Below are 27,870 nucleotides of genomic sequence, written 5' to 3' on the forward strand. Positions count from 1 at the left end.
TTAAATAATTGTAATGATGCTCTCTGTCTCCTTGGTAAAATGACCCTGATTTGGTCTGGTGTGGCCTGGACAATGAAATGTGTTCATGTGGAGGCCTGGAGAGTTGCTGTATTACTGTAGAGAGCTAGTACATGGCTAAAAGTCAGCCAGAAGCACTGCAAACTGTGCAGGCAGGGTTATGTAGCACAACTTCATAGGCTTTTAAGAAAGATGGGGACAACCTTTTTGGCAGGGCCTCTTGCAGTAGGACAGAGAGCAATGGCTTTAAACTACAGGAGGGTAGATTTAGACAAAGTATAAGGAAGTTTTTTACAATGGGTGTGATGAAGCACCGGAACAGGTAGCCCAGAGGTGGAAGATGCCCCATCCCTGGCAACGTTCAGGGTCAGGCTGGAAGAGCTCTCAGCAGCCAGCCCTAGGTGAAGATGTCCCTGCTCATTGCAGGGGGTTGGACTAGATGGCCCTTAAAGGTTCTTTTCCAACCCAGACTGTTCCATGATTCTGTGGTGATTTTGCAGGTCCTGTCCAGCTGCTGTGTGGGAAGTTGCAGTTGTGCTGCCTGGTGACCCCATGGTGACACGTTACTGTCATGGCATTCAGCAGCCCCTGCAACAAGCTTCTCTGCTCATGGGGAATATTGTCCTCCTGCAGGGTTGATACCATGGGAGCACTGGAGTGCTCCATCCTTGAGAAACCATTTCCAGTGTGGGCTAACCTGCTGCTCTGATAGGCCTCTCTTAAATCAGGGAGGAGGAGGTCTGTCTCAGTAAGAGCATGCTAATACACTGAATTTTAGAGCCTTTAAGTTTCAGAGTGACACTGTGGGATATTTAATTACCTTTCTTTTGTGTGTGTTTTAAATTAGATTTTCTCAGTGATATCACTGGAGGTACCACTGTTGAGCATAGTAGATTATTGTGCTTCATTGAAAAGATTGTTGAACTATCATTTCTAAATCCAGACAATGCATAGGTGAAGTCTTTCTTTGGGAGACAAACCTGTGGCCTAATACAGGTGTAAAGACAAAAATGCTCTTAACTTATTTTGTAAATTCCATTCCTTATTTTCCATTGGAAAAAAAAAAAAAAACACCCTTAAATGCATTTTTCTGTCCACTGAGAGCAAACTTACTTTTTGTGTTCAGTGGAAAATAGTGCATTATGAGGGAAATGAAATAAAGAGTAAGGGTTTTTTCCATACTTTCTAGCCAGCAAGTGTGAAATCCCATACTGGGTGGCTGAAAAATTGAAAGGGAAAAATAAACTAAAAACCCTTTTGCCAGATGCATGACAATTCAGCTGCCAAATGTGCAGAACATCTGTAATATTTTTTAAAAAAAGGTAACCAAAGGTAGGTGATCAAGGCCACATGTTACTGGAATTGCTTTGGACAAGTTTGTTGCATCTATTTGAGAGTAAGCCTTTTTTTGTTTTGAGTCTAGGATGGCTGACTTAAACAAGGAGTGTAGCTATGGAGAGGTGTGGTCTGGAAGAGTCTTAAGGAGATGAAGATCTAAGATGTAGATAGAGCTACACCAACAACAGGATCTTGACCAGAAGCCTGGAGAGTGACTCAGCTGGGTTCTGAATGAGTCTGAGAACCTCATGTAGAGAACAGTCTGCTTGCATGGCTGGACTTGTAGGGATGCAGGATTGTTTAAGTAATACTGCCTTGGAAAGGGACCAGAGAAACACCTGTTTCTTCTTTTAATGGATGCAACCTTCTGGCTGATTCAGTGCAAGAAGCAACAGCGTTATTTAAAGGCAACGTTTATTTGGCAAAGGAAGAAAAATAATCCAGAGCACACATGTACACTGAAGATGGATTTGAAATGGATCCTGCAACAGGCTGTGTGTGTGTGCGTGTGGTGCTGAGCATCATTCATTCATACTATTTACATTTGCAGATTCTGAGCAGGTACAAGGACATCTCAAGTGATAAGTATAGGCCTGGAAGTAAGAACTCCTAGAGAATCAAAAAGAAATAACCATCAGTTCTGACTGTGCCTTAAATCACTAAAATAGAAGCTGAAATCCACATGCATTTTACAAGCAAGGGTCTGCCACTTTGGAAGGATCTCCTCACCCAGGAGATGTTAGCAGGTAGGTTTTTTCCTTTGTCCTGTTTCTGTCCTGGTATTCTGCTTGGCAAATATGAAAAGCAGGATTGTTTTGTGAAGGATAAAAGTGTCATTACATACATGAGACCAAAACCACAAGAATCAAAGCCCTTGACAGCATCAGTGCATTACAATGGACACTTGTCCATAATGATACAGCTCTGGTTCCATGGACAAACAAACTGTTCTGTCTGTGGCTGATTCCTGTGCAGAACAAACAGGCTTTGCTGATGCTTCAGTTACAAGTATCTGGCTCTTCCTACATAATTTCTATCCTGGCCCTGCACAGTCTGACTAAAAGCTGCCAAGTCCTAGGAGCTGTCTTTGTGATTCAGTGGCTGGTCAGCATGAAGCAGTCCTGACTGGAAAGGGACATGGAATTTGTAATTTTATGAGGATGTCAGGGAAAGGGAAGGAGATGGAAGGGGAGTTTTTTTGCCATTAAAAGCCTTACATTAAAAAAAAAAAAAATCTTCCCAGAGTAGTTTCCAAAAGCTAGGGCAGGAAAGTATGTTACTTCTTTCCTTTTTGTAAGGAGAAGTGGATATTTGTTTAATTAAAATCTATGGGAGTGGGACCAGCTAAAACATTTTAATCTTTGGGGTTTTGCTTGGTCACATTCTTGGGAAAACCTCGATTGCAGTAAAGGATGGGTTTTGTCTGTCTGGATAGCCCTTTTCACACACACCCCTTTGCCTCCAGCAGAGGAGGAAAATCAGGTGGTAGGTGCAGGTCAGTCAACACTGGAGAGCTCTGGGCCCTGCATCTGCAGCAGATATTGGCCACTGCCCCCACAGACACCTGCTCTGGGCTCCCCTGTCCTGCTGCCACAGCAGGAGAGCCATGCAGCATGGTGGGTGCTCTTCTCTTGGCCCCAAAACCAGCCACCCTTGTGCTGAAGCAGGGATCCCAAGCCCCCAGTCTCACAGTATTTCCCCCAAGGCATTGCTGTTGGCCCTATGGAGACAGTTCACAGCTTTTTAAGGTGAAGTTGTCCTTTAGCCAGACCGGGTGTCCCAGGCGAGTCAAAACAAGGTGATAAAACCACAGTTGCTCCTGAAACTGCCCTCGGGACGTCCCAGCTTCAGGTGACACCAGAGCTCACCAGTGCTGCCCTGGTAACCACTGTGCCAGTGGTGCTCTCGCTGCTGGTGTGACTCGGGTGTCACAGCAGAGCTGCTCTGAGTCTCCTCCAGAGATCAGTCACTGAGGGTTTGTCACGTCCAGCTGTGAGGAGGGTGGCCTGTGTGTGGCCTCGTTGATCTGTCCTTGCACAAGAAGGAGGGCTATGCCTCTGAACATGGTGCACCATCAACTTTCCTGCAATTTGTAGCTGGAAGGACCTTTCCAAAGCTGCTCGTGAGGGTGTCAGGCCAAAGAGCCAGCAGAGTGTATTCCAGATGTGTTACGGACCAGGAGCCAGGACAGTTTGGCACTACCAGTGTCTGCATTGATCCACACTGGGGATAAGGTGGAGAGGAGTCTCTCTTGTGGCAGGCCCTGGGCCCAGCCTGCATCACCTGCCTGGAGACATGGGCGAGTCTGAGAGCAGAAGCAGTGATTCCTACAGCAGGACACAATTCAGGAAAACAGCGTTCATGTAAGAGGTGAAATAGGATTTTGGTGAATGATGGAAGTCCAAAAGAAAGGATGTTGCTGATTGGGCAGTGCAATGCTCAGGTGCTTCAGCTGATGCTTCTTACACCTTCTCAAACCACCTGGGTAATGCGAGCTGGCCTCCTGGAATGCATATTTGATGGTGTTTTTTTTTTTGGAAAGTAGAGGAAAGAAGGGAATTTTAGACTTCTGGCCAGGATGCCAGGGCTGCAAAGGTAACCTTTCTGTTGTGGGTGAGCCCAAATAAGACCTGCCTTGAGTTTGGAAGAGCAAAGATGTATGGCAAATCAAGCTGTTTCAGGGGATGAGGGGGAGGAGAAGATACCAGGGTTTGGCCAAAGCTTTCCAAAACCGAGGGAAATTCAGTCAGGTAGAGATGAAAGCTAGCAAGTTCCTGTGCTTATTGGACCTGATGGTTGAGCTCCACTGCAACCCAAAGCCTGGCCCTGCCCTGTGCTAGAAAGAGCAGGATGCATTTGTAAGGCAGTTGTGAGAGTCTCCTCTCCCCCACCCTCCACCCTCTGTGTTGGTCAGGGGGATCCTGGGGCCTTGCTGTCTGTCTCCACCCTCGGGGGCCTGGGGAAGCACTGCTGTGCTTTGGCTGTGGCCTGCCTTTCTTGGGGCTGCTTATTTCTTTTTGAAGAGCTTGCGGAAGGAGCTCCGGAACCCCCCCTTGGGCTCGTGCCGCGGGTTGTGGTCGCTGAAGGATGTTTGCTCATTGTCATCCTTCTGGCAGAACCTGGTGTTGTCTTCTGCATGGAGCTCCTAAAAGGGAAAAGACAATTTAACCAGCATTTGCAACCTCACATTCTTGTTCCCTTCTCTCTCTTTCTATTTCTCTCTCTCTCTCTCTCTGCTAGGAGGGACCTGGTGGGTGAGGAGGTGCTGACAAGGCTGGGAAGCAACACTGGTACCTCTGCAGAGAGCTTGTTGCTGGCTCTGGGGCTGAGGCAGTGACAGAGGAATAGAAGGATAGGCATTGTTAGAGGGAACTGGAGCCTTTCTTGCTAAGCTTTTTTGTTTAGGGGAAACTCATTAGCTTCTTTTGCCAGTGAGGGAGCAAGCCAGCTTGGGCAGCTGGAAGAACTTCCCACCCTCTCCTTTCTCCCCTAGGGCAGGGAGGCATCAGGCTTTGGAGCTGTGATAAGGTGTGAAAGACTCTTCCACTGGCTCTGCTGCTGCATGGTTTTATATCTGTGGGGCAAAAGGCTTCATTAGCACACACACCTTATGGTGAATGTGCCACTAAAAGATGTGTCCCTCCTTCAGGAGAGTGCCAAGCTCCTCTCAGCAAGACTCTGGACAAGACCCTTTACTCCAATTCTTCCCACCATTGCCGTGGTGATTTCCCCCTGTGGGGGAGAACATATCTTGCAGTTCTGGACAAGCTCCACATCTGCACCCTACTGTGGGCCATAGTTCTGTGCAGGTGAGTGCCAAAGAGCTCATCGGCCCCTTTCTCTGGGGTGCCTGTGTCCCCATGGCTCTTCTCCCTCTGCCTCATCTCCCCTGTTCAACCATCTACCACCTCCTTCACTCACTAGGCTTTTTCATATTTTTCCTTTTCTTTTGAAGTTTCCTTGCTGCCTTTTCAAGTCAGGCTGTTGGAACCTATCTCCCATCATCATCTGCATCTACAGCCTCCTATCTAAGCACCTCAGAGCACCCTTGGCCTCTACTTCCTTGGCTGTGACAGCCCAAAGCTGACTCTGAACAGTCACTGCAAACCACAGAAGCATTGCTCCTGCAGGACCTGGTGTCCCTGGAGGCTTACAGTGCTGTTTGCCATGTCCCATCTCAGGGACACAGTTGCTGGGCTCTGACTGTTCTCACACAGAGCTTGGCATGGGTATGTACAATCCAGGCAACAAATACAGGTGGAACAAAACCTATGGACCATATCCCTGCTGGTGTAAATGGGCTGAGCTTGGCCAAGCCATGCTGGGTTACACTGGCATGACTTACCCAGCACTTACCCAGCACTCCTCACAGCAGGTGGAAAGGCACCTGTTTAACTGGGTGCCAGCCACAGCACTAATTTTGAACAGCTTTGTGTAAACTTTGTGACCTGCTCAGAACATTCAGCTGGGGCGGAAGCTCAGTGACAGGTGGAGACACACAAGAGGCTACCTTGTCTCAAAGGTGTTCTAGCTCAGCCAGCTGTGCACCTCAACCTGTGCTTTTCCCTGGGGATGATGTGTGTGAAAAAGAGCTGTCTTGTCCCTCCCTTAGGCATGTACATGCAGTTGAGGGCTTGGAATGTGTGGGCTTGAAAGCTGTTTTGGCGTGTTCTACTCTAACTTTATCTCAGATCTTTCTCCTGCTGCACCACCATGTGCCTTTTTTTTTTTTTTTTTTTTTTCCTCCTCCTATTTAAGCCTCCTTACTTCCAAAAAGCTCGGTTTTTCACCCGCTCCTCTCTGTGGGGGGAAGTAGCTCCTTTGGGAGCTTCGAGATGAGGCTGAGATCATGTGAGGCTGAACATTCCTGTCCTGCTTCTGCTGCAGGCGGCTCCCACTGCTGCTCCGTGTGCTGTAGAGTCTGGTGCTCACGCCCTCCGCGCTCCGCGGCAGCTCCTTGAGGGACCTGCTCAGCTGCTTCCCTTTGCTGTGGAACATCTCACGCTTGTAGGTGCTGCTGCTCACGGGAGTGCAGCTCTTAGGCAGTGGCTGCAAGGCATGGTCTGTCCTCTCCGGTTCTGAGGTGAAGTTCACAGGCCTGAGGAAGCAAATATCCAAGCTGGACTCGGAAGAGGCCGGGGAGCAGTTCTCAAAGAGAGCAAGGTTTTGGAAGGTGTCATCTTCGTAGGGGCCTGGCATGGTGAAAACCTCCCCGGGGTAGTCAAACTCTTCGTAGCTTGGTGCAAAGTTCCTGGCATCCTGCAGCAGTTCCACAGAGCTCCTGATGGCTCTCTCGGTGTTCCCCACCGCGTCAGCCGGTGGCGCTTCGTACTCCATTTCGGGGATGGATTGCAAGGGGGCTGTCAAGGCCTTGAGTTCCTGCTCTGTCAGCTGAGAGGAGGCAAGGATGTTCTCTGGCCTCTCGTGTTTTCTGCTTTCCATCTCCCAGTCAGGGGACTTTACAGCCTGGATGTTCTCCATCACCGTCGGCTGGGGTTTCTTCATCTGCGGCATCAAATGCCTTAGAAATAAAAACCAAAACAAAACAAAGAAACAGACAGAAGTAGAATACTAAAGGATGACAGAGGCAGCATGACAAATTCCCCCCACCCCTTCACTCCCCCAGCCCTATTGTGTTGATTTTATGGCCAAAAGGTACTCTTCTGTCTTGGAGAACAGTAACAGAGGTGTCTCTTGCAGAAATGGCCTGGCTGGTTATGAGGACCAAACTTGGAGAGACAGAACTGCTTATCCAGTAGCTTTGTCTGACTTTTGTATTCTACAGCATGAAATGAATAGAAACTGAGATGAGGAGCCAACTGCTCCATCTCTCTCCTGCTCATCTGCATTTTAGTTTCTAACTTTCCTTCTCTCTCTGTAATGTAGGAGCTGTGTCTCACTTTCCTGTGGTTTCAGGTGGCTCTGTCGCCAAAATGTGTCACGAGTACTTGGAGGGCTCCTACCCTCCTTGTGTTCCAGCTGAGTCTTCAGTTCATGATGAATGTGGGGGTGGTGCCAGCTGAGGCTACCAGGGTGGAGGCCTGGAGCAAAACTCAGCAACTCTGGTCTGTGAGAGGAGGGAGATGGGCTTGGGCAGTCTGGGGAGAAGGAGGCTAAGGACTGATCTATAACACTGCTAACAGAGGGGGACTGGCAATGATGCAGCCAAACTCTTGTTAGTATCAAACGAGATTAGCCACAAATTGCTGGCATAAGAATAAAGGTAAGTCTAGTGTGCCTCTCTGATCATCATCTCATTTGGCACCTGTCAGGCTGGAAATGGCTAAAGGGGAACCAGATGAGGAGTAGCTGAGGGCACTTGGCCTGTTCAGCCTGGAGGACACTGAGGGGAGACCTCACTGCAGTTTGCAGCTTCCTCATGTGGGACAGCAGAGGCACTGATCTCTTCCCTCTGGTGACCGGTGACAGGACCTGAGGGAATGGCGTGAAGTTGTCTCAGGGGAGGTTTAGGTTGTATATTAGGAAAAGTTTCTTCTCCCAGGGAGTGGTTGGGCACTGAACAGGCTCCCCAGAGCAGTGGTCACAGCACCAGCCTGACAGAGTTCAAGAGATGTTTGCACAAAGTTCTCAGGCACATGGTGTGACTCTTGAGGATAGTTCTGTGCAGGGCCAGGAGTTGGACTCAATGACTCTTGTCCTTTCCACCTTTCCAACTCAGAATATTTTGTGATTCTGTGAAGATTTCCAGGTGTTACCAGTAGCCCTGTCACTCTTGACTTAGCCTTGTGTCTTTTTGAACCCATTTTGTACTTGTTTCTTCTGACAGCGAATCACATCATTCAGTTATGTGCTGTGTGGAAAAGTATTTTTTTTTCCCCTGCTCTGAGACCTTGGTCCTGTTTCCCAGCTCTTGTAATGTTGACAGTGAATAATGTAGAGTGTTATTGTGCACACCACTGTCAGGCCTAAACAAATCCACCTGATGTACTGCCCTAGCGGGCAGAGCTCTGAAACATCCCCTGTTTGTAAACCACAGGGCAGGGGACAGCAGGATGGAGCCAGCCCTTCATCTCTCTATCCATATACAGGGAGTGGTTTTGGAAATGACAGCCTCTAGCTGCCTGGTGTCACTGGCATGGTGTGGGTGAGGAGAGAGTTTTCAGCCAACTTTGAAAGCTGCCCACAAGGACAACAGGCTTACGGGGTGGTTGTGCCAGAGGAAGGTGCTGCTGGGAATGACTGTATGGCCTCTTCGGTGTGGATCCCACTGTCCCGCATTGATGCTGCACTGGGTGTTGGAGAAACCTCCTGGCTTGTACACTGGGAGGTGAGACCTTTGTACAGCTTCACCAGGGATGACCTGAGGGAGGAGAAATCCATCGTCGGGCTAAGAAATAAGGCAGGGAATGAGCACGAGCGTGTAGAATCACAGAAAACAGGACTGGGAGGAACCTTAATATTCCTGTTCACCTCTGCCCACCCCAAGGAAGACCCTGTTCCACCTAGTCTGCTCCAGCCAGCAGAGCATCTTGCTTTCTGTGGTGTTCTTAACACCTCTCCTGATTGCAGTCCCTCCCCAGCAATCTGCTCCAGCCCTTTACCACCCTCCATACTTGGAAGCTTCCCTTGAAATTTGATCTTGTCCTACTTCTCAGGAAGATCATCACAAGGAGCAAAGGCAACCAGATTCTGATTTTAGTAAAAAAGCCTTGATTTCAAGGAATTGTTCTGAACTGCAACTTGAGAATCTACATTCAGGGTAATTTCTGTCCTAGTTCAACTCAAATAGGTTTTTGAGGCTTTTGTTTCTCCTACCTCCTCCCCAGTAAAATAAGATGACACAGTTCTTTTGGAGTCTCAGCCCATAAGGGAAACAGTCCTCTGCCTCACCAGGGCCTGGAGCTGCCAGAGCTAAATCCCCATGTGTTTTCCCATTGGGGAGTGACTTTGCCACCAGCTTAAGGAATCAAATGATTCCATGAAACGTGTGGCTGCTTTATTTAGAAGGATTTAGAAGTGATTTTTCTTTCGCTCTCAGAGTTAGGCAGATGGGCCCACTCCAAATCTGACCTCAGTATGGAGGGCAAATGCCAATAGTGGTTCTTCTCCAGCATTCAGATGCAAAGGGCTTTGTTTTATTCAACAGAGCAATGTGCCTGGACCTAAAACCCCTGTTTGCCAGGCTTCCCCCAGCCCTCCCTTCCCTGGTGACAGAGAGAATGAGCTGATGTTGTGCTTACTTCTTCAGCTTTTTCCTCTTCTGTATCAGCAGGTCTTCATTGCACTGGAAGAGGAGGCTGTAGTGTGAGATGAAAACCCGGAGGCGCTGCACGCACACCAGCAGCAGGTAATAGTCAGGGTGCTCTTGCTCGGTGAACTTCAGGACATTCTGAGGCACAGAGGAGAGCAGGCTGTTTGGAGGCTGTCCTGACCCTTTCTGGGGAGAAGGCACTATTGGAACCATGGGTTAGGGCTGTGGGGTGTTCATGGCTCTGCCCTGGGGGAGCTTTGCTAGGCACCATGAGTTTCTGAGGGACTTGAATGGGGCCTTTCTCCCACTAGTCCAGTGCAAATGCACGAGGAACCACTGTAAATGTAATCACAGGATGTGTGGGTGATGCACTGGTTGAATAAACCGATGTTTAGGGTGAATAAACCAATGTTTTGATTTTCTAGGGCTTGCTTTCTGTGTATTTGCCTTGTCTGAAATGTTTCTGTACAATTCAGATAAGCCTTCTGTGAACCAGAACTCTTTTTATCAGCCATCTCTCTGTAGGACAGGTTGTTGGGCCCTAGGAGCCCTCTCAGATGTGTCCCATCTCTGGCCTCCTGTTTTCCCAGAGCAGCAGACAGCAGAGCCTTTGGCTTTCCTGGGAACAAAAGCTGTTTCTGTCAGGCCAATTGGAGAAACTGGCAAGCTTCGTGAAAAAGTTTAAACTTAACCTATTGTTAATTGGCTTTCCCTTTAAAAAGGTTGGTTTTTTGTTGTTTTTTTTTTTTTTTCTTCTTCAAAGAACCCACTGGGTTTGTCAGGACCCTGTACCTGTACAGACCCAAATACCAGTTCTCAATTAAAAGTCACCTGATGTGATTAGAGTTCAACAATGCAGTTTCCATCCTGGGGCCCTACCTGTAGATGAATAAGGTATTCAGGGATTCGCTGGACTATATGAAAGAACAGAATGTAGAGATCAGACTTGATTTCTTCTTCTACCTGAAATAAAGAAAGTGACTTAAGAGTCTTTTCCACCCATAAAGCACATCTCCTTCCAGATGGTTCTGTGGTTTAATGAGTAGTTATGCTGTAAAGAGCTATAACAGTTCACAGGGGCACAGCAGGCATTTAGGCTGGGGATTATCTAGTAGGGACACTCAGCCTAACAAAGTAGGGGGGCATGTTGAAAGTGCACTAGTTAAGTTTCAGTGAAACCCCAAGAAGACACTGTTGCTCAGAATGAAGTTCTTAGTTTAGGCTCGAATTAATTGAACAAAATGAGATTGACTTCTAAATTAAAATATCTTGGAAGCAAGCAAATGGGGTTCAGTTACTGCACTCTAAACTACCTTTATATTTAACTTTCCAAGTTTAAACCAAGAATCCAGAACCAAACAGCTGAAGCTGAAAGTGAAGACTCTTTTTCTCTATAAAGGACTCAATCCCTCTGTTTGGATGAGTCCTCCATTTTCCAAGGGACAGTTCCTAGAAAAGGTCTGGATAGCATGTGCATAGGCAAGCTTATGGGAGGTTTAATCTGAGACATTGTTTCATGGCACAGCAGAAAAGCTGCTTTGGTTTCAGACAGTGAGGAAGGTGTTAAAGCTGCCTTTTGTAGGTGCCAGTCAGCCACGGCAATTTCCAGGAAACAGAACAAGTGGATTGGCAGGAGAGTCCTGCCATGGGTATGCATAACAGGAAGAGATCCAGGCTTGCATGTTGCCATGTTATGTGCTGGGAAGCAGGCAGGAAGTTTACCTCCTTCAGGATCACCACGTGGATCAGAGAGATGCATTCTGGCAGGTCCCTCAGGTAAGCGACGTAGTAGTCCAGAAAATTATTCTTACAAAAGAGAAAGAGAAAAGAACACCCAAACTTAACAGAGATTTTTGGTCACAGAGCCAGCCAAACTGTTAATTCCCCACCATCACTGCTGGAAGGTCACCAATGCAGCAGAGCTGCTGTTTCACTCCTTCAGGGCTTGGAACTTCTCAGGAAAGTCTGTTTTATAAAATGTGTTCGGCTGTTGAGCACAGTGTGTTTTTAATGCACCTTTAATGCAGCTGGGGAGGGGTAGAGAGGCTGGACAGTAAGAAGCTCTTCTTATCTAAGACTCTTAAAATTTTTAAAGTATTATATGAGTTTTTACAATCCTTGCTGCTCACCAGGGCAACAGAGGAGAGGTGGGTGCAACAAACCATGTAGGCCTGTGCCTTGCCCACCTGCTTGTCAGAACTCTGAGCAAGGTGTATTGGGCCAGGGGAGCATCAGAACTCCTCTCTTGTCACACCCTCACTGGAATTACAGCCATTCAAGCTGTCAAGGCTCAAGTCTGGCTCCTGCAAGCAGGTCTGGGTCTCATGTAGTTTATGGAGCTGCTTGCCCACAGGTGGGTCTGGCATGTGGGATCCCAGGGGGGCTTGCTGAGAGCCTTGCCCTTCAGGCCACAGCTGCACAGCAGAGCCCCTCTGTTCAAGGTGTGTACTCTACCTGTGCCTCAACAAAACGTCATGAAACGTGACAGAAGATTCTGGAGAGGTCTTTAACATACCTCATCATTTGTCAGCTTCAGGAAGATGTCTCCTAGGATCCCTTGTCGTGGCCAGCTCAGGACTCTCTCCTGGAGAGCGTGCAGTAAATCCACGTGCTGCTGCACCAGGAACCGCAGAGAGTTGGGGAAAAAGCTGACAGGAGACCAAGTCAGACTGGTTACACAGAGCAAACCCTCATCCCCAGTAAGTGAATACTGCTGAAGTGGGCATTCCTGAGTGGTCAGCACAGCCTTGCACATGCAACATTGACTGCACCTATTATTGCTACTGCAGCACAGGTGTTACTGACTCCTGTGGTTGGAGCCCTGGCTGCCTGGGGGTCCTGTTTTGGCTGCTGTGTACATGCAAGTGCCATCTCCAGCTGGCTATTAATGAAGTGTTTTGAAAGCTCCTTAGGCTTTCCTTGCAGTGCATTGAGTAGCTGACCAGAATTAGCAGCACAGGCAGCCCCAGCAGTGCTGCTGTGGCTGATGATGCAGGACCATGGCCCTGAGCCATGCCACTGAGAGCTTGGAGGAGAGCTCCCCAGCTTTCTGTGTTGTCCCATTTTTCAGACCCTTTCACAAGACAACCCACTGATGCAGAGCTGGTCAAAATGTGTTAGTGCCTTTCTGCCACTTCACGTTGATTTCACCCAGAATGAGAATGGAGATGGTGAACAAGATGCAAGGGCCAGGCAGGAACGTCTTTAATGACTGCAAAAACCTCCCAGTGCCTCCAGTTTTCAACTAGAAATAAAGTGTTCAAAGATCTCCATGTGGATATAAAAAAAGTGTGTGAGGGGATAATGCAGAAGTAATATTGACTGAAGAAAGCTCCCCAAAAGACAAAGAGCACGTTACATCAAATACCTTCTCTCTTTGGTGCTTCTTTTCACATCTGGCCCTTGCAGCGTGGCTTTGATCTTCAGGATTAGGGAAAGGTTGATGACATACTTCCTTTCTGACTCCAGCAGCTCCAAGGCGATGTTCTGCCTTTTGGCTTCCAGAAGATAATGGTTAAGTTTTAAAATAAGGAAATACTGACCTCAAGGACAGCTGCATGTTAGACTGGCGAAGTGATCATGAAAGGAGAAACTTGTTTAAAAATTGTAGCAATGTTTCATGTTTTTGTGTCTTCTTTACCCAAAATGTAAAACTCCACCCTGATGCTACAGCATGCCCCAGACACGACCAGTGCCTCGGTTTGCCAAGAAAGCTCCAAAGCAGATGTGTTTCCCCCTATGGTTACAAAATTTTTCTAAGAATAACAAAACAAGCAATCAAAGGCAAAACAGCTCATATCAGAGTTTCCCATCCTGAAGAAACCCTGCAGAATGAGAAGTTGTATTTTTCACCCACTTAAGCAACTACTCTGCTGCAATCCCATCAGTACTCTGAACCTGACAGGTCTTGGAAAGGAGAAGGGCTGTCCTGGGTACAGAGTGGTTCTGTCAGTCACACAGCCCAACAAATACAAACACCAGAGGTCTTGCAGTGGAGTGTGAGGCCCTGAGAGATTCCCCCCAGCAGCAGAAACTGGTCTGTGTGTCTCCCTCCGTGGATGCTGACAACCAGCCAGCTCACACCAGCTTTGAGCCTCTCTAGCCAGAGTTTTCTACTCCTTACCAGCCAAAGAGGGTTCACATATTATGTTGTCTGCTGAGCTGTATCTGCTTTGGCCCATGTCTTTCCCTCTCTCTGGTTGCTCTTTGGAAATGTATTCATCTCCCCAGTCCTTGGTGTCCTTGGGCTGCTTCCATACTGTTGATGGCAGATGCATTTTCGACTGCCCCTCTGTTGCCAGGGAAGGCTTGAGGCTGTCATCTGTCTCTATGGCTGCCCCTGCAATGACAGACAGGTCTATGGACTCTGACATCTCAGCATCTCTCTGACAGGTAATGCTGCAGCAGGCAGCTAAGCTGTGTTTCCATCCCTTTGAAGCACTGGAAGGTGGATTTGGAGCATTCTTTGTGCTTCACAAGGGCTGTAGCCTTGTAGAGTTAATTTACAAAGGAAGTGCAGTTGGTGAGCTCTTCAGCAGAACAAGGTTTGCACTCTTGCAGCGTTTATTTTCAAGCCAAGTAGGATCCAAAATTAGACATATGTTAGAGAAGCAGAAACACCTTCTCTTCCCAAGTGGGAAAAGTGGTGCTCTCACTATTCTTTGTCACATCAGGAAGCTTCAATTCTTCCTTTCTGCAAAAGCACTTAGAATCTAAGAAAGCAACAGCAGAAAGGTTTTTTCTGCCAAACCCCTGGCACTGACCATTAGAGGCACTTCAGGGACACAGGTTTGCCCTCATATCTCAACTGCAAGCAGGAAAACGGAGGTACAGAGCAGAGTGAAAGACAGCCCTGTGAAATGCCTTCCCTGGAAGCATTTCTTCAGAGCAGTAAAGCAAGCACTCTAATTGAATCATTGTCCTGCTGTCATTGGATGCTTGCTATTTTCTTACCTGGGCCTGCTATGACTTTCACACCTCCTTCTCCCATGGGCATGATCCTGGTGTCAGACACTGTTGAAGAACAAAGGGAACTTTAGCAACAGAAGGCAACTGTGGAGCTTGCTTCTTCCTGCCAAGCCCTGTCAGTAGGGTTAAATCCTCCAGTCTTTCACAGTTTTGCTATGAAAACACCCCTGTTGGACTCTCCAGTAAGGAGAATCTTTTCTGCTGGGCTCTTGTCACAAGTCTGTGTTTCAGTAGCACTTGCAGACAGATAATGTGGGGTCCCTGCTGTGCTCAGTGCTGTGTGACTGCAGAGGAATGTGAGCAGTCTTGGCTTCTCCTGGCATGCAGGTGCATGTTGGGTAGAAGGTACTCCACACAGAACAACAAGGATGGAGACCAGACACAGAGTAGGGGCTGGTATTTTGAGTGGAAAGGAGCTTATTGAAGAGCAGAGGGATGAGACTGGAAAGAAAGGAGCAGTGGGAGAAGTGGGTGAGAAAGGTGGCTGTGCAAGAGGGATGTGAGGGAGAGGGCTGAGGTGCCACCTCAGAGCATAGGGCAGAGGAGGGCCATGACTGGCAGGTTCTGAGCAAAACAGAGTAGAAAACAGCACGTGGTTTTCATCTAATCTCTGCCTTTGTTGACATTTTTAATGAATATGTTTTTATTATCTTCCTATCTGAAAAGTAAGAGAGTGATAGACCAGCTTAGACCCCCAGACAATGAAATAGAATGAAAGAAATGTATAGAATGAAAGGGTCTGGTCCATCTCCTTTTCTTTGATTCCAACTTCCAAGTGTTTGGCAGTTGATAGTGTTTTCCTCATCAAGGTGTGATTCTTCTTTCCTGTGCCCTGCTCCCTCACACAGAAACAAAACCAGGATTTTTACCAAGAGCCCTCATTTGGTTCTGTATCTGTGCCACTGGCACTACAGGAATGAAGATCCAGCCTGTATCCCTTGCAGGAGGCAAGAAATGGCTGTTGAGACAGTGTTTGCAAAGCAAATACTTCCTGAACCCAGGTTAGCCCAGTGATCTTTTTCTGATTTTTTTTTTTTTTTCCTGAGGAAAGCACTGCATTTGCCTATTCTGTTTCCTACCTTTTTCATAAGTCACGTTGTGTAAAAGACTTGTGAAATCTTCATTAATCAGCACAGGTTCTGGGAGGTTGATGGATCGAAATGGGCTGCCCTGGAGGGGTGTTGGCACTGTCTGTGACCCGTGGTCATCCTTCTGTGCTCTTCTGTACAAACACAAACAACAAGGTGGTTGGAAAGTCTGAATGCTACAGGTGAAGCTCCTACACTACATTTGTGGCCAACACTGTCAGAAATAGGACAACTCTAGCAGAGACCAGGAAAGGAGCTGGCTTTGATGGAACTGGCAGTTCATGAACAATGTTCTGGAAATAACTTCCACGGGCTATAGGAGAAGGTTATTTCAGATCTATTCTTTTGCAGAGCATATTTCATCTAATTAAATAGCTTAATTAGCTGAGGGGCTAGCCTAGATCTGCAAAGTGTTTGCATCAAGGCAGCTGTATAGACTCATGTTCAAAACTCTGTTTTCAGAAGGAGGCTAATTAGGACCAAGCTGGGCAACCATCTGCTTCATCACAGCATCAGTGTGGCCCAGAAGTGTGCAAACATTCTCTGACTCTGCTCAGAGGAGAAAAGGCTGGTGACAGGAAAGCAGAGCATGACTGCATCATCAGGAGCCCATTGAGTCCTGCAAGCTTGAAGGGGAAATTGCAGTGCAGTTGTCTGAGTGGTGGAGGCCTCTGACTTTCAACAGCCCCAGCATGTCTTTAGTGGGTCTCTGTTCCACCAGGCCCTGGTTGTCCAGGGAGCTGCTGGGGGCTGTTTTGCTGCTGGAATCACAGTGAGGTGTTAGCATTTTTCTTCTCTCTTTGCTCTGTGGGGTGTAAGAGCCTGGGGTGAACTGAAGCATTTCTGGTCATAAACAGGGTTGATACATGCGTCCAGCCAGGAAAAAAATTAAGAAATTATGCTATACAAAAAGGAACAAAATGGACACCACTGCTAATTAGCATTTTCAGGACCCTGGAGTTTGGGCCCTTACTTAGCTTTCATTTTCCGTGATTCCCGCCGCTTCTCTTGCTGCAGCTGCTCAATTTTCTGTTGCATTTCCTCCTGCTTGGCACTGATTTCTTCAATCATTGACTTTGCATCGCTGAGCTCCTCCTGAGAAACAGGCAAAAGCACAGCATTCCCAGGCTGCCCGTCAGCCTTACGTGGCACAGCTCTGAATGCTGGCTGGTGTGCACAAGAGGTGCTGCAGGGAGAGGCTCTGTGGTTAGACACTTCCCTTGCGAGTCCAGGGTGTGTGACAACGTGGGGATCCTTAATTCTACAGGCAGCTCACCCAAGGCAGCGTGGTGCCACGTGATCAAGGCACTGGTGGGAGATGAGACTTCATCCACCACCAGCTGAAAGCGCTGGGAGGGCTCCTGCCCCTAATGGCATTTGGAGGTGGGCCTTAGGGAGCACATTTCCCCCTGCCGTGCTCCAGCATGTGTTTTCACATGTTGCACTTGATTCAGATCCCAGTGTGAGCACTCACATGTATAAGTTTTTGCCAATCAGGCCATGGATCTGCCCTCTTAGCCTGGTTTCCTAAGGAAATGAGGCCCTCCATATCCTCCCTGTCCACCCTCCCTCAAGCAGTTTCAGCCAAGCCTTACTCAGATGTAGAGCTCTGATGCATGAAGTTCCTGCAGGTTCCATGAATCTGAGCAGCAGGACTATGAGGATAAATACTCAAAAGTTTCATGTGAACCAAAGGATTTCCCCCAAGCAAGGAGGTGACTTCACTGGGAGCTCAGTGTTTGAATAGCCAACATGGGCATGAGGCAGAGGGAGAGCAGCCTTTGCCCCTTTTGTTGCTTGCATAATTCTTCATCTCTGCATTTTAAATCCCCTTTTCCCCTATGACAATGTCCTGGTCTGTGTCTGGTTGCTCTGAGACCTCTCCCATCTGCCCTTGCCCTTTTTGTTTGTCTTCCTTGCTCATCTGGCACCGAGGGCTCCTTTTGCCTGGTGCCATCTGTCTCCCTGTCACAGGGTTAGTAATGGGCTTTTTCAGTAAGCAGCCCTCTTTAGCTTCACAAGGTATTATTGACTCAGCAAAACCCCCTGGGGAAAATTTGCAATAAAAACAATAAAAGAGTTCCTCTGCCTGCCTGGTCATCCAGTTTCTGCATGGAGATGCTGGCTGGTCTAAAGGGTACTTCAAGCCTTCTTGCTAGGCTGTCTCTCCAGCCCTTTGTCTTTATCCTCTTGGGCCAGATAAACCAGGCAGCACTTCCTCCCAGCCATGTGGAAATGTGACTTCAAAAGGCTTTAGGGTTTTGTGTTGATTTGCTGCTCTCCAGTGGCTTTGGTTCCTGCAGGAAATGCAGGAGACCTGACCCAGGGAGAGCTGTGGGACAGTGGCCCAGCAGTAGCCTATGAACAGGCCATAAACCCATGGCATGTGCAGCCCAGAGCAAGGGCTGCTCTGTGCCCAGGTAACTCTCAGCACTGCCTCATGGCCAGCCAAGAAGGCTAAATAGGCCAGAGTATGGGTGACTTGTGAGTCTGAACAGTCAGGGGAGACCCAAAGCCAAAGGAAGTACCGCAGCTGTATCCAAAACAATTGCTCACTCATTTTCTTTGCAAACAGGGAGCATTGATGGAGGCAGGGGAATGCTTCCCTCTGCCAGTCAAGCTCACGTGGAAAGCATGCAGCCTCCCCACAGGTCACACTCCTACCTTGAAAGTGTTGAGGGAATTCTTCATCTCAGCCACCTTCTCTTCCATGGCACAGCGGCAGCTCTTGACCTTCTCTTCCAGGGCATACTCTCCATGCTGGATGCGTGACAGCTCCTGCATTGCTTCTGTGAAACCCGCCTTCAGCTCAGAGGCTAACGCCTGCAACTACAGCAACCACAAACACGGTGGGTCCAGTCCCTCCTCCCAGGCTCAGGTGTTTGTGTCCCCGAGGGTCACAAAGGCTGGGTGTAACCTGTCCTGTAAGGTGCTGTGCTCTTTCTCCTCCTCCTTTCATGGCTGGGAAACATGGGGAGAGGTTTGGCCCCTGCTGCAGCCTCAGTACAGAGTAGGAGGTGCTTGTCTTGGGCAATGAATGTGCCCCCTTTTTAGTCTTTTTTAAAAAACCTTTTTGAGTTTTTCCAGGCAGTTTGCAGCCTGTAGTAAGAGAGGACAGCCTGAAACATGCCAAGAAGGTTTGCAATAACAGCAGCCAGATTATTAATCTCCAAAGCAGCTGAGCAATCAAGAACATGTCCGGTTTTGAGCAAGTCCTCCTCCCACACGTACTCTCCCCACACAGGTCTAACCCCTCGCTCTCCAAGGGCTGTGGAGAAGCTCTGTCCTTTGCCACAGGCCCCTTCCATGGAAGGAGGCAGCTCTAACTTTTGCTGGGGAGGGAACAGGAGGTTTTTCCCTGGCATACAGTGACGCTGTGCCCACTCTTATTTTCTGTCTTATTTTCTGTCCCTTCCATGGAAGGAGGCAGCTCTAACTTGTGCTGAGGAGGGAACAGGAGGTTTTTCCCTGGCATACAGTGACGCTGTGCCCACTCTTATTTTCTGTCCCTAGAGGCCCTGGTGCTGCTGGAAGAGCTCACCACCTAAGCTGGAGGCAGCCAGTGACAGCCGGGTGAAGCAGGAGATGGACTGGGGCAAGCCAGGCTGGCAGAGCAAGCAGACGAGGCAGGTGTGGAGGTGGGCAGTGAGGGGGGGATCAGCAGCTGGCAGAGAGCTAAGCAGGGAACCCCCTCCTGGGAGCAGCTCGGGCTGGTGACCCTGGCCTCTGCCCCCAGGGCTGTGAGCGAGGCGCTCGTCCTGCCTGCGCAAAGCCCACGGCGAGGTCGCGGCCCAAGGCGCTTCGGCACAGAGGTTTTTTACCTTTACAACAGAAATTCGGCCTAACATCTGGTTATAAACTGAGTCCAAAACGGGAGCACTGGTGGTAAGCGGAGAGCCACCCCGGGAACTCAGGCGCTTGAGTCCTGCAAATGGAGCAGAGATGGCTTCCGATACCTCGGGGCAATGGCGTGCACCAGCCTCCTCTGGTCAAGACTGGCAGTGTCTTTACAGAGGATGTCTGCCTGCCATCCCCGCTCCTACCCCAGCGCTCACCCCACAGCCCCCACTCTGGTCTGCCTGGACACACATTTCCAGAGTGCCTGGGTAGGAGGAGCGGGACTGACAGGAACCGCAGGCACCGGGGCAGTGCAGAGGGGAGCAGGAGGCTGAGGACATCTTCCTTCATCAGGATGACAACCCTGAGTCTCCAAACCAGCTGGAGCTCCAGACTCCTTGGCTAAATCCTTTCCCCCACCCCTCCTGGCCACAGTGTCACCCTGTGACCTGTGAATGTAGCCTGAAGGGTTAGAGGAGCTGCTCAGGGCAGACAGTGAGCACACTGCTTCTGATATCTCAGCCCAGACGGTCATGGCATCATCAGACACCCTAACATATGTGCCTGGAGAAGGGGGAGGGAGGGTTATAAAGTACTGTGACTGTGCAAAATGTTAATATTCCCATCCCTGCTCACAGGTGCTTGACACACTTTCCCCCTGAGCTGACATGGCCAAGGCACAGCCTGTCTGCCAGCCTGCATCAGGGCTGGGCATCACACACTGCCCTCCAAGTGAAGAGGGTTGATTTCCTAGAGCTGTCCCTTCCAACTGCAATATGCAATTCCATTCTAACCTATGCTATCCATTTTAGAGATCTGCTTCAGGATGGAGATATCACAGCCTCAAGTCTTGCTAGCAGTGGAGCAGTACTGGAGCTGGCCCTGGAGATAACATGGTCTGGGGAGAATAAGCTGAAAATGAAATGTTTCTTCCCACAAGCCTGGCCATCTCCTCCTCAGATGCTTCCAGAAAGGGGGTAAACTACACAGATCCTTTGAAGGGTATAGGGATGGGAATCATTGCTGATCTTGTGGTTTCAGAGTAAGAAACTGCAAAGCATCAGCAAAAATGGACCACTGCAGAGACTTTGGTGTCCATGTGCACTGAAGCACTCTGTGAAAGCAGAGTTCAGCCAACATAAGGAAGGACTTGGATTAGAGCCTGGACAAAATATCCTCTGCATCTAAGAGCAGACAGTGACCTATTTTTGCTTTTGGCCAGTCTCTGCTTTTGTGGTGACAGTGCTAGCTTAGTTTCTTTGTGTATCCATCTCAGTGTTCCAGAGCCCAGCCTGAGTCTGTCCTGCCCCATATATCCTTCCTCAGCCCCATGCAGCTTGCAGTGGCTGTTTCAGACACTGAAATGCATCCTGGTGTTGCTGCTTGAGGGATGAATGCAGCCAGAAACACCAACCAGCCACAGAGCTCGTATGATGGAACAAGAAGTGCTGAAACCATGAGCAGGTCAGGGTTAGCATAGAGAGGAAATACATTCTTGTTGCATTGGATGCAGAGTTGATCCAAAATCAAGTGAAGTGGTACAGGAACAGCATGCTGTCTTTAAACTCTTGCCAAGCATGGTGTAACTATGGATTTTAGTTTGAGCTCATTTCTAAAAGCAAGCTGTAGAAAACTATACTTTAAATCCCATAAGCTGTTAAAACAGATGGAAGCCATTGAGGTATCAAGCCCTGCCCATGCCTTGCCCAAGTGACAGGGCTGTGTCTCCACAGGGATGGCCTATGCCTACAGGGCCAGAGAGCAACTTCACAGGTTTGTGACCCTCTGGAAAGTCAAGCCAACTCTGTGTTTCTAAAGCTTCTAAAGTTTCTAAGTGCTACACATACCAAAAAAGACAGATTGTGTAACACAGCAACAGTTAAACTGTAATGTGTTGCCCTGGCTCGCTTATTCACGGGAGTAAAGATGTAATTTAACACTTAGGTTGTGGAATTTAAGAAACAATAACTTAAATTGAACTAATGCCTAGAGGATAAATGAATCTGCAATAGTCATAGGGAGTCCTTCGAACCTGTCCAACAACTGTTCAAAAAAAGCATTTAGGCATCTAAATAATTTAGTACCAGGTACAGATTTCAGTGCCTTTGGACTGTGGCCCTCAAACCTGACAAAGCAAAGCAGTGAGGCATCCAGTGCCATGTGTCTGTAGTAGCTTATGTCTTTCTTGGGCCCCATGACTCCTATTTCACCTGCTGCCCTGATGTTTTTCAGCTCTGTGTGGAAAAACCATGCTGTTCACAAAGGCTGCACAGGACTGATGCTGCTTCCTGAAGCTGAGGCAGCAAAACTGCAGTGTCTCCCCCCTCTCTCTTGGTGGGTGCCAGGAATTTGAGACATTTGTAACAATGATAGCAATGGTCCTTGCAGCCTAAAGCTTTGTTCAGGCTTTGAGGCAGCCCAGGGAAGATGGTTGTGGACAGCAGATGGGGATGGTTTATGGAAGGAAGGAGTGGGATGGAAAGAGGGCAGCAGAGCCTTGGTGAGCTGGGTCAGTGTCCTGGCTGCCACTGAAAGGATGAGAGGGAGCCCTTGCTTCTCTGAGTAGCTGTGTCCCTACAGGTCTCCCCCAGCACTGGCCAGGCTACCCAGGGCTCTGTCTCCACAGGGATTGCCATTTGCATCTGCACCCTTGGCAGCTGCCTAAGTCCTTACACTAGAACAGGACCTGCTGTCTGGGACCTTGAGCTGAAGCCTGTCAAAACCAGTAGAAAACAGGGTCATGATAAAGAAATACTGCACAGAACAATTCTGCTATTATAAATATATCCTTGAAAAGAGCAAAACCTTCTGTGGCCATGAAGGAGTACTGTCTGTGGTGCTTCCCCCAGCTTATCTACTGTCCATCACTGCACATCTTTTTGGGGCTGGTCTGAAGAAGTAAATAGACATTGTGTCTCTCAAAGGAGGGCTGCTTGAAACCAATCTGGCACAAAGTCCAGCATTTGACACAAGCCCTGGATCTGATATTTCTCAGTTGCCTGATACATGCTTTTACCAGGAAACAACTAATTTTTAGAACAGCTACTAACTCCTGTGCTTAAGGGCAGCGCTCCTGCAGCCAAGCATTAGGAAGGCTTGCAGTGCCTCATAGCAGGAAAGCAGCAGTGATTTACAGTGGCCCTAGGAGTATATCCAGTATATATATTCCTAGGCAAGGATGGCAGGAAAACAGAGCAGCAGAGTAAGTGAGCAACAGAAGAGAACAATTACTTAAAGGGAGTTCCAAGTACTCATCAGCCCTCATTCCACATCTGTGCAGGCCCTTTTGGTAACTGCATCATCCACAGGGCCCTTGCTGAAGCAGAAGGGAAGAGCCAGCTGGTGACTGACATTTAAGGATTCACCAAGGTACCCACGTGTCAGCTGGAAAGCAACATGTGTGCATGTTGGATGGACTGTGCTGGACCCTTGGAGCTGGATGGATGGGAAAAGAGGATGAGATGACAGAAGTGCTGGGTAGTTCATGGAAAGCAGTGCCTTCTCCACTTGCCATGGTGCACTTGCAAGCAATTACAGACATTAGTGTTGCAATGGTGACAAAGGAGGTCTCAAATAGTCTGGATTTCTACTTCAGGGCTATGTTTCCTCTCTCAGATTATGGTTCCACATTGAACCAGACCAAGGATTAAAGTGCTCAAAACTCTGTCACATTTCCTGCAGGCTGGAAATGCGTAGGAAACATCACTGTGGAAAGGCTAAAACTGCATCTTACAGGACAGATACTCCCTGATCTGTGGTAATAGACAAGCTTACAGCATCTGTGGTGTCCAATTGCAGCAAAAATGTTAGCCCAAAGACAAGGCACAGAGCTCAGGAGGAGCTGATCACCAGGGTTTCCAAGCTTCTGGGTGGGAGGCCAGACAAAGACATGCAGAAAGACTCAACACTCTGGCTGCTCTGGGTTATCAGGCAAGAGCACCCCATGGTCTGAGGAGCTGGGAGGCTGCCAGGATAACCCAAAGGGCCACAGAAGACTTGGGCCCCTGCTGCATAAGACACCCCTGCCCCTTGTCAGTCAACAGATCCTTGCTCCTGGGACAGTTCATCAGGTTTGCTGAAAGCTCATCAAAGCTCAGTCATGAAATCTCCCCCCAGCCCAGTGAATTGACATTCTCTGCTTGGTGCTAGTGATGTCGGTTGCTTAATTAGCTGAGCTCACAAATCACCTGTCTAAATACAACTGGTTGTGAGCAGAGAAATTTTACTGAAAGGTCTTTTAAGATGAGGCCCAAGATGTGTGATATTTATTCATGCAGTGTGCATGTTTTGGTTGCCATGTTCCTTGTAAATGCCTACAGTTTTCCTTCAAATTAATTTAGCTTTTTAAACTACTGTTTATATATTAGTAACTCTTTAAACTCTTGGAGTTATTTAGGGCATTTTGCTCATCTTTACCTGCGAAATCTGTGTTGCAGGGGTACTCACAGGCACACTTTCAGTCCCTCCTGTGGGAATAAAGAACTTCAGTCAATTAAAATGACTTATAATGGCTGCTATAAATAACTGGAACAGAGGGTTTGAAGTCCCTCTTGAGGAACAAATCAGTTTTAAAGGACTCAAGTCTCACTTTAGGAGGTCTGAACACTCTATAGCTTGTAAAATAAACTGCAATTATAAAATAGGAATGACTCACCTAAATTCAGATGTTAAATTCACCTTATTTGCTGTCCTTTGTCTGGCCAGAGCTGATCCATGCAAGGAAGTGAGAAAGCTTCTATGTGCACTGAGGACTAAATTGCTCCCTGTGAAGTTTAGTTTTGTGTACCAGCCTTAGGTAACAGGGTTTTTGTCCTAAAGCATTACTGATCTGTTTCTCTACTGAAACACTCCATTTTATCCTCTACTATATCTGTACATATTTCTATTACCTCCAAAAAAGGCAAAATACCTTATCTGTATATTTTACAAGTTTTATTTTGTCACAATGCGATCCAAGCAGTAATAATGTCTTTTCTAACCTCCCAAAATTACAACTTTTCATTGGTTTTGTCATTCCTGGGGGTTTGTGGTATGGTGATCCCACTTGATCTTGTACAACTTAACATTGCTGAAACAGACTTAGCTGATGTTGGTTATACCTGTTTTGCAGAAGTATTTTGGACACTGCAGAGACATTATCTCTAGGCATTAATCCTAGAATCAAGGAATCATTTGAGTTGGAAGGGACCTTTTTAAGGTCATGTAGTCCAACTGTCTTGTGCAGAAACCTTCAGTTGTCCAGCAGAAATCACTGCTGGTTGTGCTGCCGTTGCCCTTTGAGGCAATAGCAGTCCAATGGCCACGGTGTTATTCCCTCTATCAGGCTCCCTGGCTGGATCTCACTCCCAGAAAACACCATTCCTCATCTGGGTTGCCTCCCCTTGGGAATGCCACTTCACAAGATGGGTTTTCTCTTGCCTCCAAGGATTTGCCTCACTCATCTCTGCTGTTAAAGTCACAGACATGACCAGTAACCCTGTTCCCAACTCCAGGGGAAGCCAAGCTCCTCCTTTCCATGCTGGCTGCAGATGCTTGCTGCTTCTCCAACCTGGGCCTTTAAGAACACAGAAATTCAGTCCTGCAGAGGCTGGAAAAGCACGCAGGGAGGACTCTGCACAGTCAGGCAGTGGAAAGTTGAAGCCTGGAAGTCAGAGCTATACAAGGCATAGCTCCATTCTGATTTTCTTTACCCCTGAGGGGGAATGTGGGTTACCAGCAAGGACACCTATGAAATGGCCCGGTTCTGGTCTCTAGGATTTGTCCTGATTCAGAGGAACTTGAGCAAATTCCCCAATGTTGCAGAGAGGCAACAGAGAGGCACAGAGGCTGTGTGCTCCTCTCTGCCCATGTGCCACTTCCTGCCTGTGCTAGTGGCTCTCTCAGCTGTGGGGTTGAGTAGCTGGGTCAGACACTGACCCTCTGGGGAATATCCTCCCATGCTTCCTCCTAGGGAAAACAAGAAGCAGCAGGTGACTGGGAGAGGTGACTATGACTCCAAACTGCCAGCTGCTTGGGGTCAGAACTCATCAGCCAGCCTGCACCAAGTCCTGCATTTCAACTTTTAAATTACAGGTTGTTTTCATCTTCAGCTTTGGCCTTTCTGGTTCTTTTTATCCAGATTTGCTCTGCAACCACATGAATTAGGAACCAACCTTTGGCCTGAAGCTTTCTCATGATGCCTGGAGCTGGGGCTGTGTGTACAGTGGCTCTCCTGAATCATGGAAACTGAGGCCCATGCCAGTTCTGTTGGGCTCATGCTGGGGGATAGTAAGGACTGGCTCAAAGAGAGCAAGAGGACATGAATTAATAGTTTCTGAATTAATAGTACATTACATACATTCTGAATTAATGGAAGGAGAAGGAGATGCTGTTTTTGCAACATGGGTGGGTATTTTGAGTGCTGAGCTCTGTGAAGGACTGGAGGTATCAGGTAGAAGCATAGCACAGCAAGGAAGAGCCTCCCCCAAATTTTCTTTGGGTGTCTTTCAATCTGATACATAAGACAGAGGGCCTGACAGTCTGCAGAGACCTGTAGGGATCTTTCCTGTGGATTTGATTGTGGATCAGTCTGTAGTGTCCTTGGATATACTAAAAGTGAGGAACTGCTCCTGAGCGAGACCGGAACGGGGGAGAGGATCACTGCCACTGTGACTTTACTGCCACCTTTGCCATGAGCACTCTCTGAATGTACTCAGCCAAAACCCAGATCATTTCTATAAAGTCACTGCAAAGAGCTGAAGCAGAGGAGGCTTCTCACAGTCTCACTGTGGGAAACAAGGGACCTCATGGTTATCTCTCAATTTCTGCAGTGTAGCATCTGCAGCCCATGAGGGCATAACAATTAATTGGAAAAAAATCCCTGAGTTAATTTCCTTTTCAGCCTGCTGTAGTGTAAGGGCCTAGGTACACAGACCTAGTTTCATCAGATTAGAATAATCATAACACTAATAGAGAAATTAACTTTTCTGTTAACTATGCCATGAATAGTGGCACCACCAAGCATCTGTGAAGAGGGAAAGAGGTGGTCCAGTCTCTCTCCTGAGCTGACAGCTGTGGACACTCCTAGAGCTGCTCCCCCTGCTCATAGTTCCAAGAGTTCCTCACCATATGGACACAGTGCCTCTGAGGTGGCAAGGCAAAGCACAATGCAAGGGGTTTGGGGTGGAAAGCAAGTACCACATTCATCTGAAAGAAGTCAGTAACCACTAAAACCCTGGATCTGAGCTTTGCATACTTTCTGGAATGCAGCCAACCTTAGCAAGGACTAATTGCATGCAAGCAATGTGGCCTGGATACATCTTGGTGCTTGCAAGATTGGGATTGGTGCAGATTTCTGTGTTGTGGCACTGATACAAACAAGAACCCCTCTCTACAAAGCACATGGGGGAGAAAAGCAGATCCTCATCACAGCACCCTCATGTAAAACACAGCTTTGGACAGTCAGAAGTCTCTACATCCTAAGGCAGAAGTGGGGCACGAGGCAAGAAAAGGAATGATTTCCCACATTGGACATCACATATGCCACAGGAGTATTTTCCAGAGAGGAGAGGGAGGTAGTTCTAAAATAAGAAATAACAATGTCAACCCCCAGGTATTTCTAAGAAACTGAAAGTACTGAACATTTGCCCACAGCTGCCATGGTTGAGAGGTGCTCTCAGGGGCCTGGCTGGTGGCCAGCAGACAGTTCCTATGAGAGCATGTTTCTCTCTTGCTGTCTTTCATACTAGCAAGAAGTGAAATAAGAGGATGCTTTACCTTCGTGTTTGTTTGTGTCCATGGCTGCTATGGGGTGTGCGTCCTCGCAGGGACTCCTGTCCTCACTCTGGAGGGTTCTGGCTGGTCACTGGGAACATCCCATGGCTTAGAGCTGCCCACATGTGAGCCCTGGGGTGGGTCAGCTGATCTGAACCCTGAGTGCAGAAAGATGCAGAAAGGGTTTATTGAGCAGAGCTGCTCGAAGTTCAGACAACAGAGAAAGGAGGAGGGATTTGAGAGAGAATGAAGCATCCTAAAGATCTGTTTGGGTTCACAGTGCCTCCACAGAGTGGATGCTGGTACAAACACTTCCCTCCCAGCCCAAGGCCATTTGTGCTTCCATGGACAGGTGACTGAAAGGTTCTATGTAATCCCACAGAGACTGTTTTCTCAGCAAGATACTTTCTCTATGAACACTGAATCAAAATATGCTGTAGTTTGAACAGCACATGAACACCTTGCACAGGTGTTCTGCATCCAAGAGTCAGCTTTTTGCTATGCAACCAGTCACCCAAAATGTGCTTCAGACCTGTGTTTGGGCCACTGAAATAGTGCCTTCAGAATGCTGCTGCACAATTCTGCCAGCACTTTAGGAGGCACTTGTCCTGCTGTACCTGCTTTCTCTGTCCACTGCCTCCCTGACTGGGAGACACA

The 27,870-nt window shown here is 48.1% G+C and overlaps 1 protein-coding gene across 1 annotated transcript; it reads right to left on the reverse strand.

The window, feature by feature from the left end:
• Positions 1-1,752: 1,752 nt before the first annotated feature.
• Positions 1,753-27,238, reverse strand: ARHGEF33 (Rho guanine nucleotide exchange factor 33). The gene is made up of 15 exons (XM_053972317.1): positions 27,217-27,238; positions 23,878-23,927; positions 18,289-18,453; positions 16,598-16,719; positions 15,616-15,758; positions 14,522-14,581; positions 13,692-13,907; positions 12,936-13,065; positions 12,084-12,216; positions 11,291-11,374; positions 10,448-10,531; positions 9,558-9,706; positions 8,519-8,677; positions 6,116-6,877; positions 1,753-4,502 (listed from the first exon to the last, which is right to left on the reverse strand). Exons 1-15 carry the CDS (start codon positions 27,236-27,238, stop codon positions 4,364-4,366), a joined length of 2,418 nt encoding a protein of 805 aa, XP_053828292.1. The 3' UTR covers positions 1,753-4,363.
• Positions 27,239-27,870: the final 632 nt, after the last annotated feature.

The sequence above is a fragment of the Vidua macroura genome, chromosome 3, assembly GCF_024509145.1.
Source record: "Vidua macroura isolate BioBank_ID:100142 chromosome 3, ASM2450914v1, whole genome shotgun sequence".
NCBI lineage: Eukaryota > Metazoa > Chordata > Aves > Passeriformes > Viduidae > Vidua > Vidua macroura.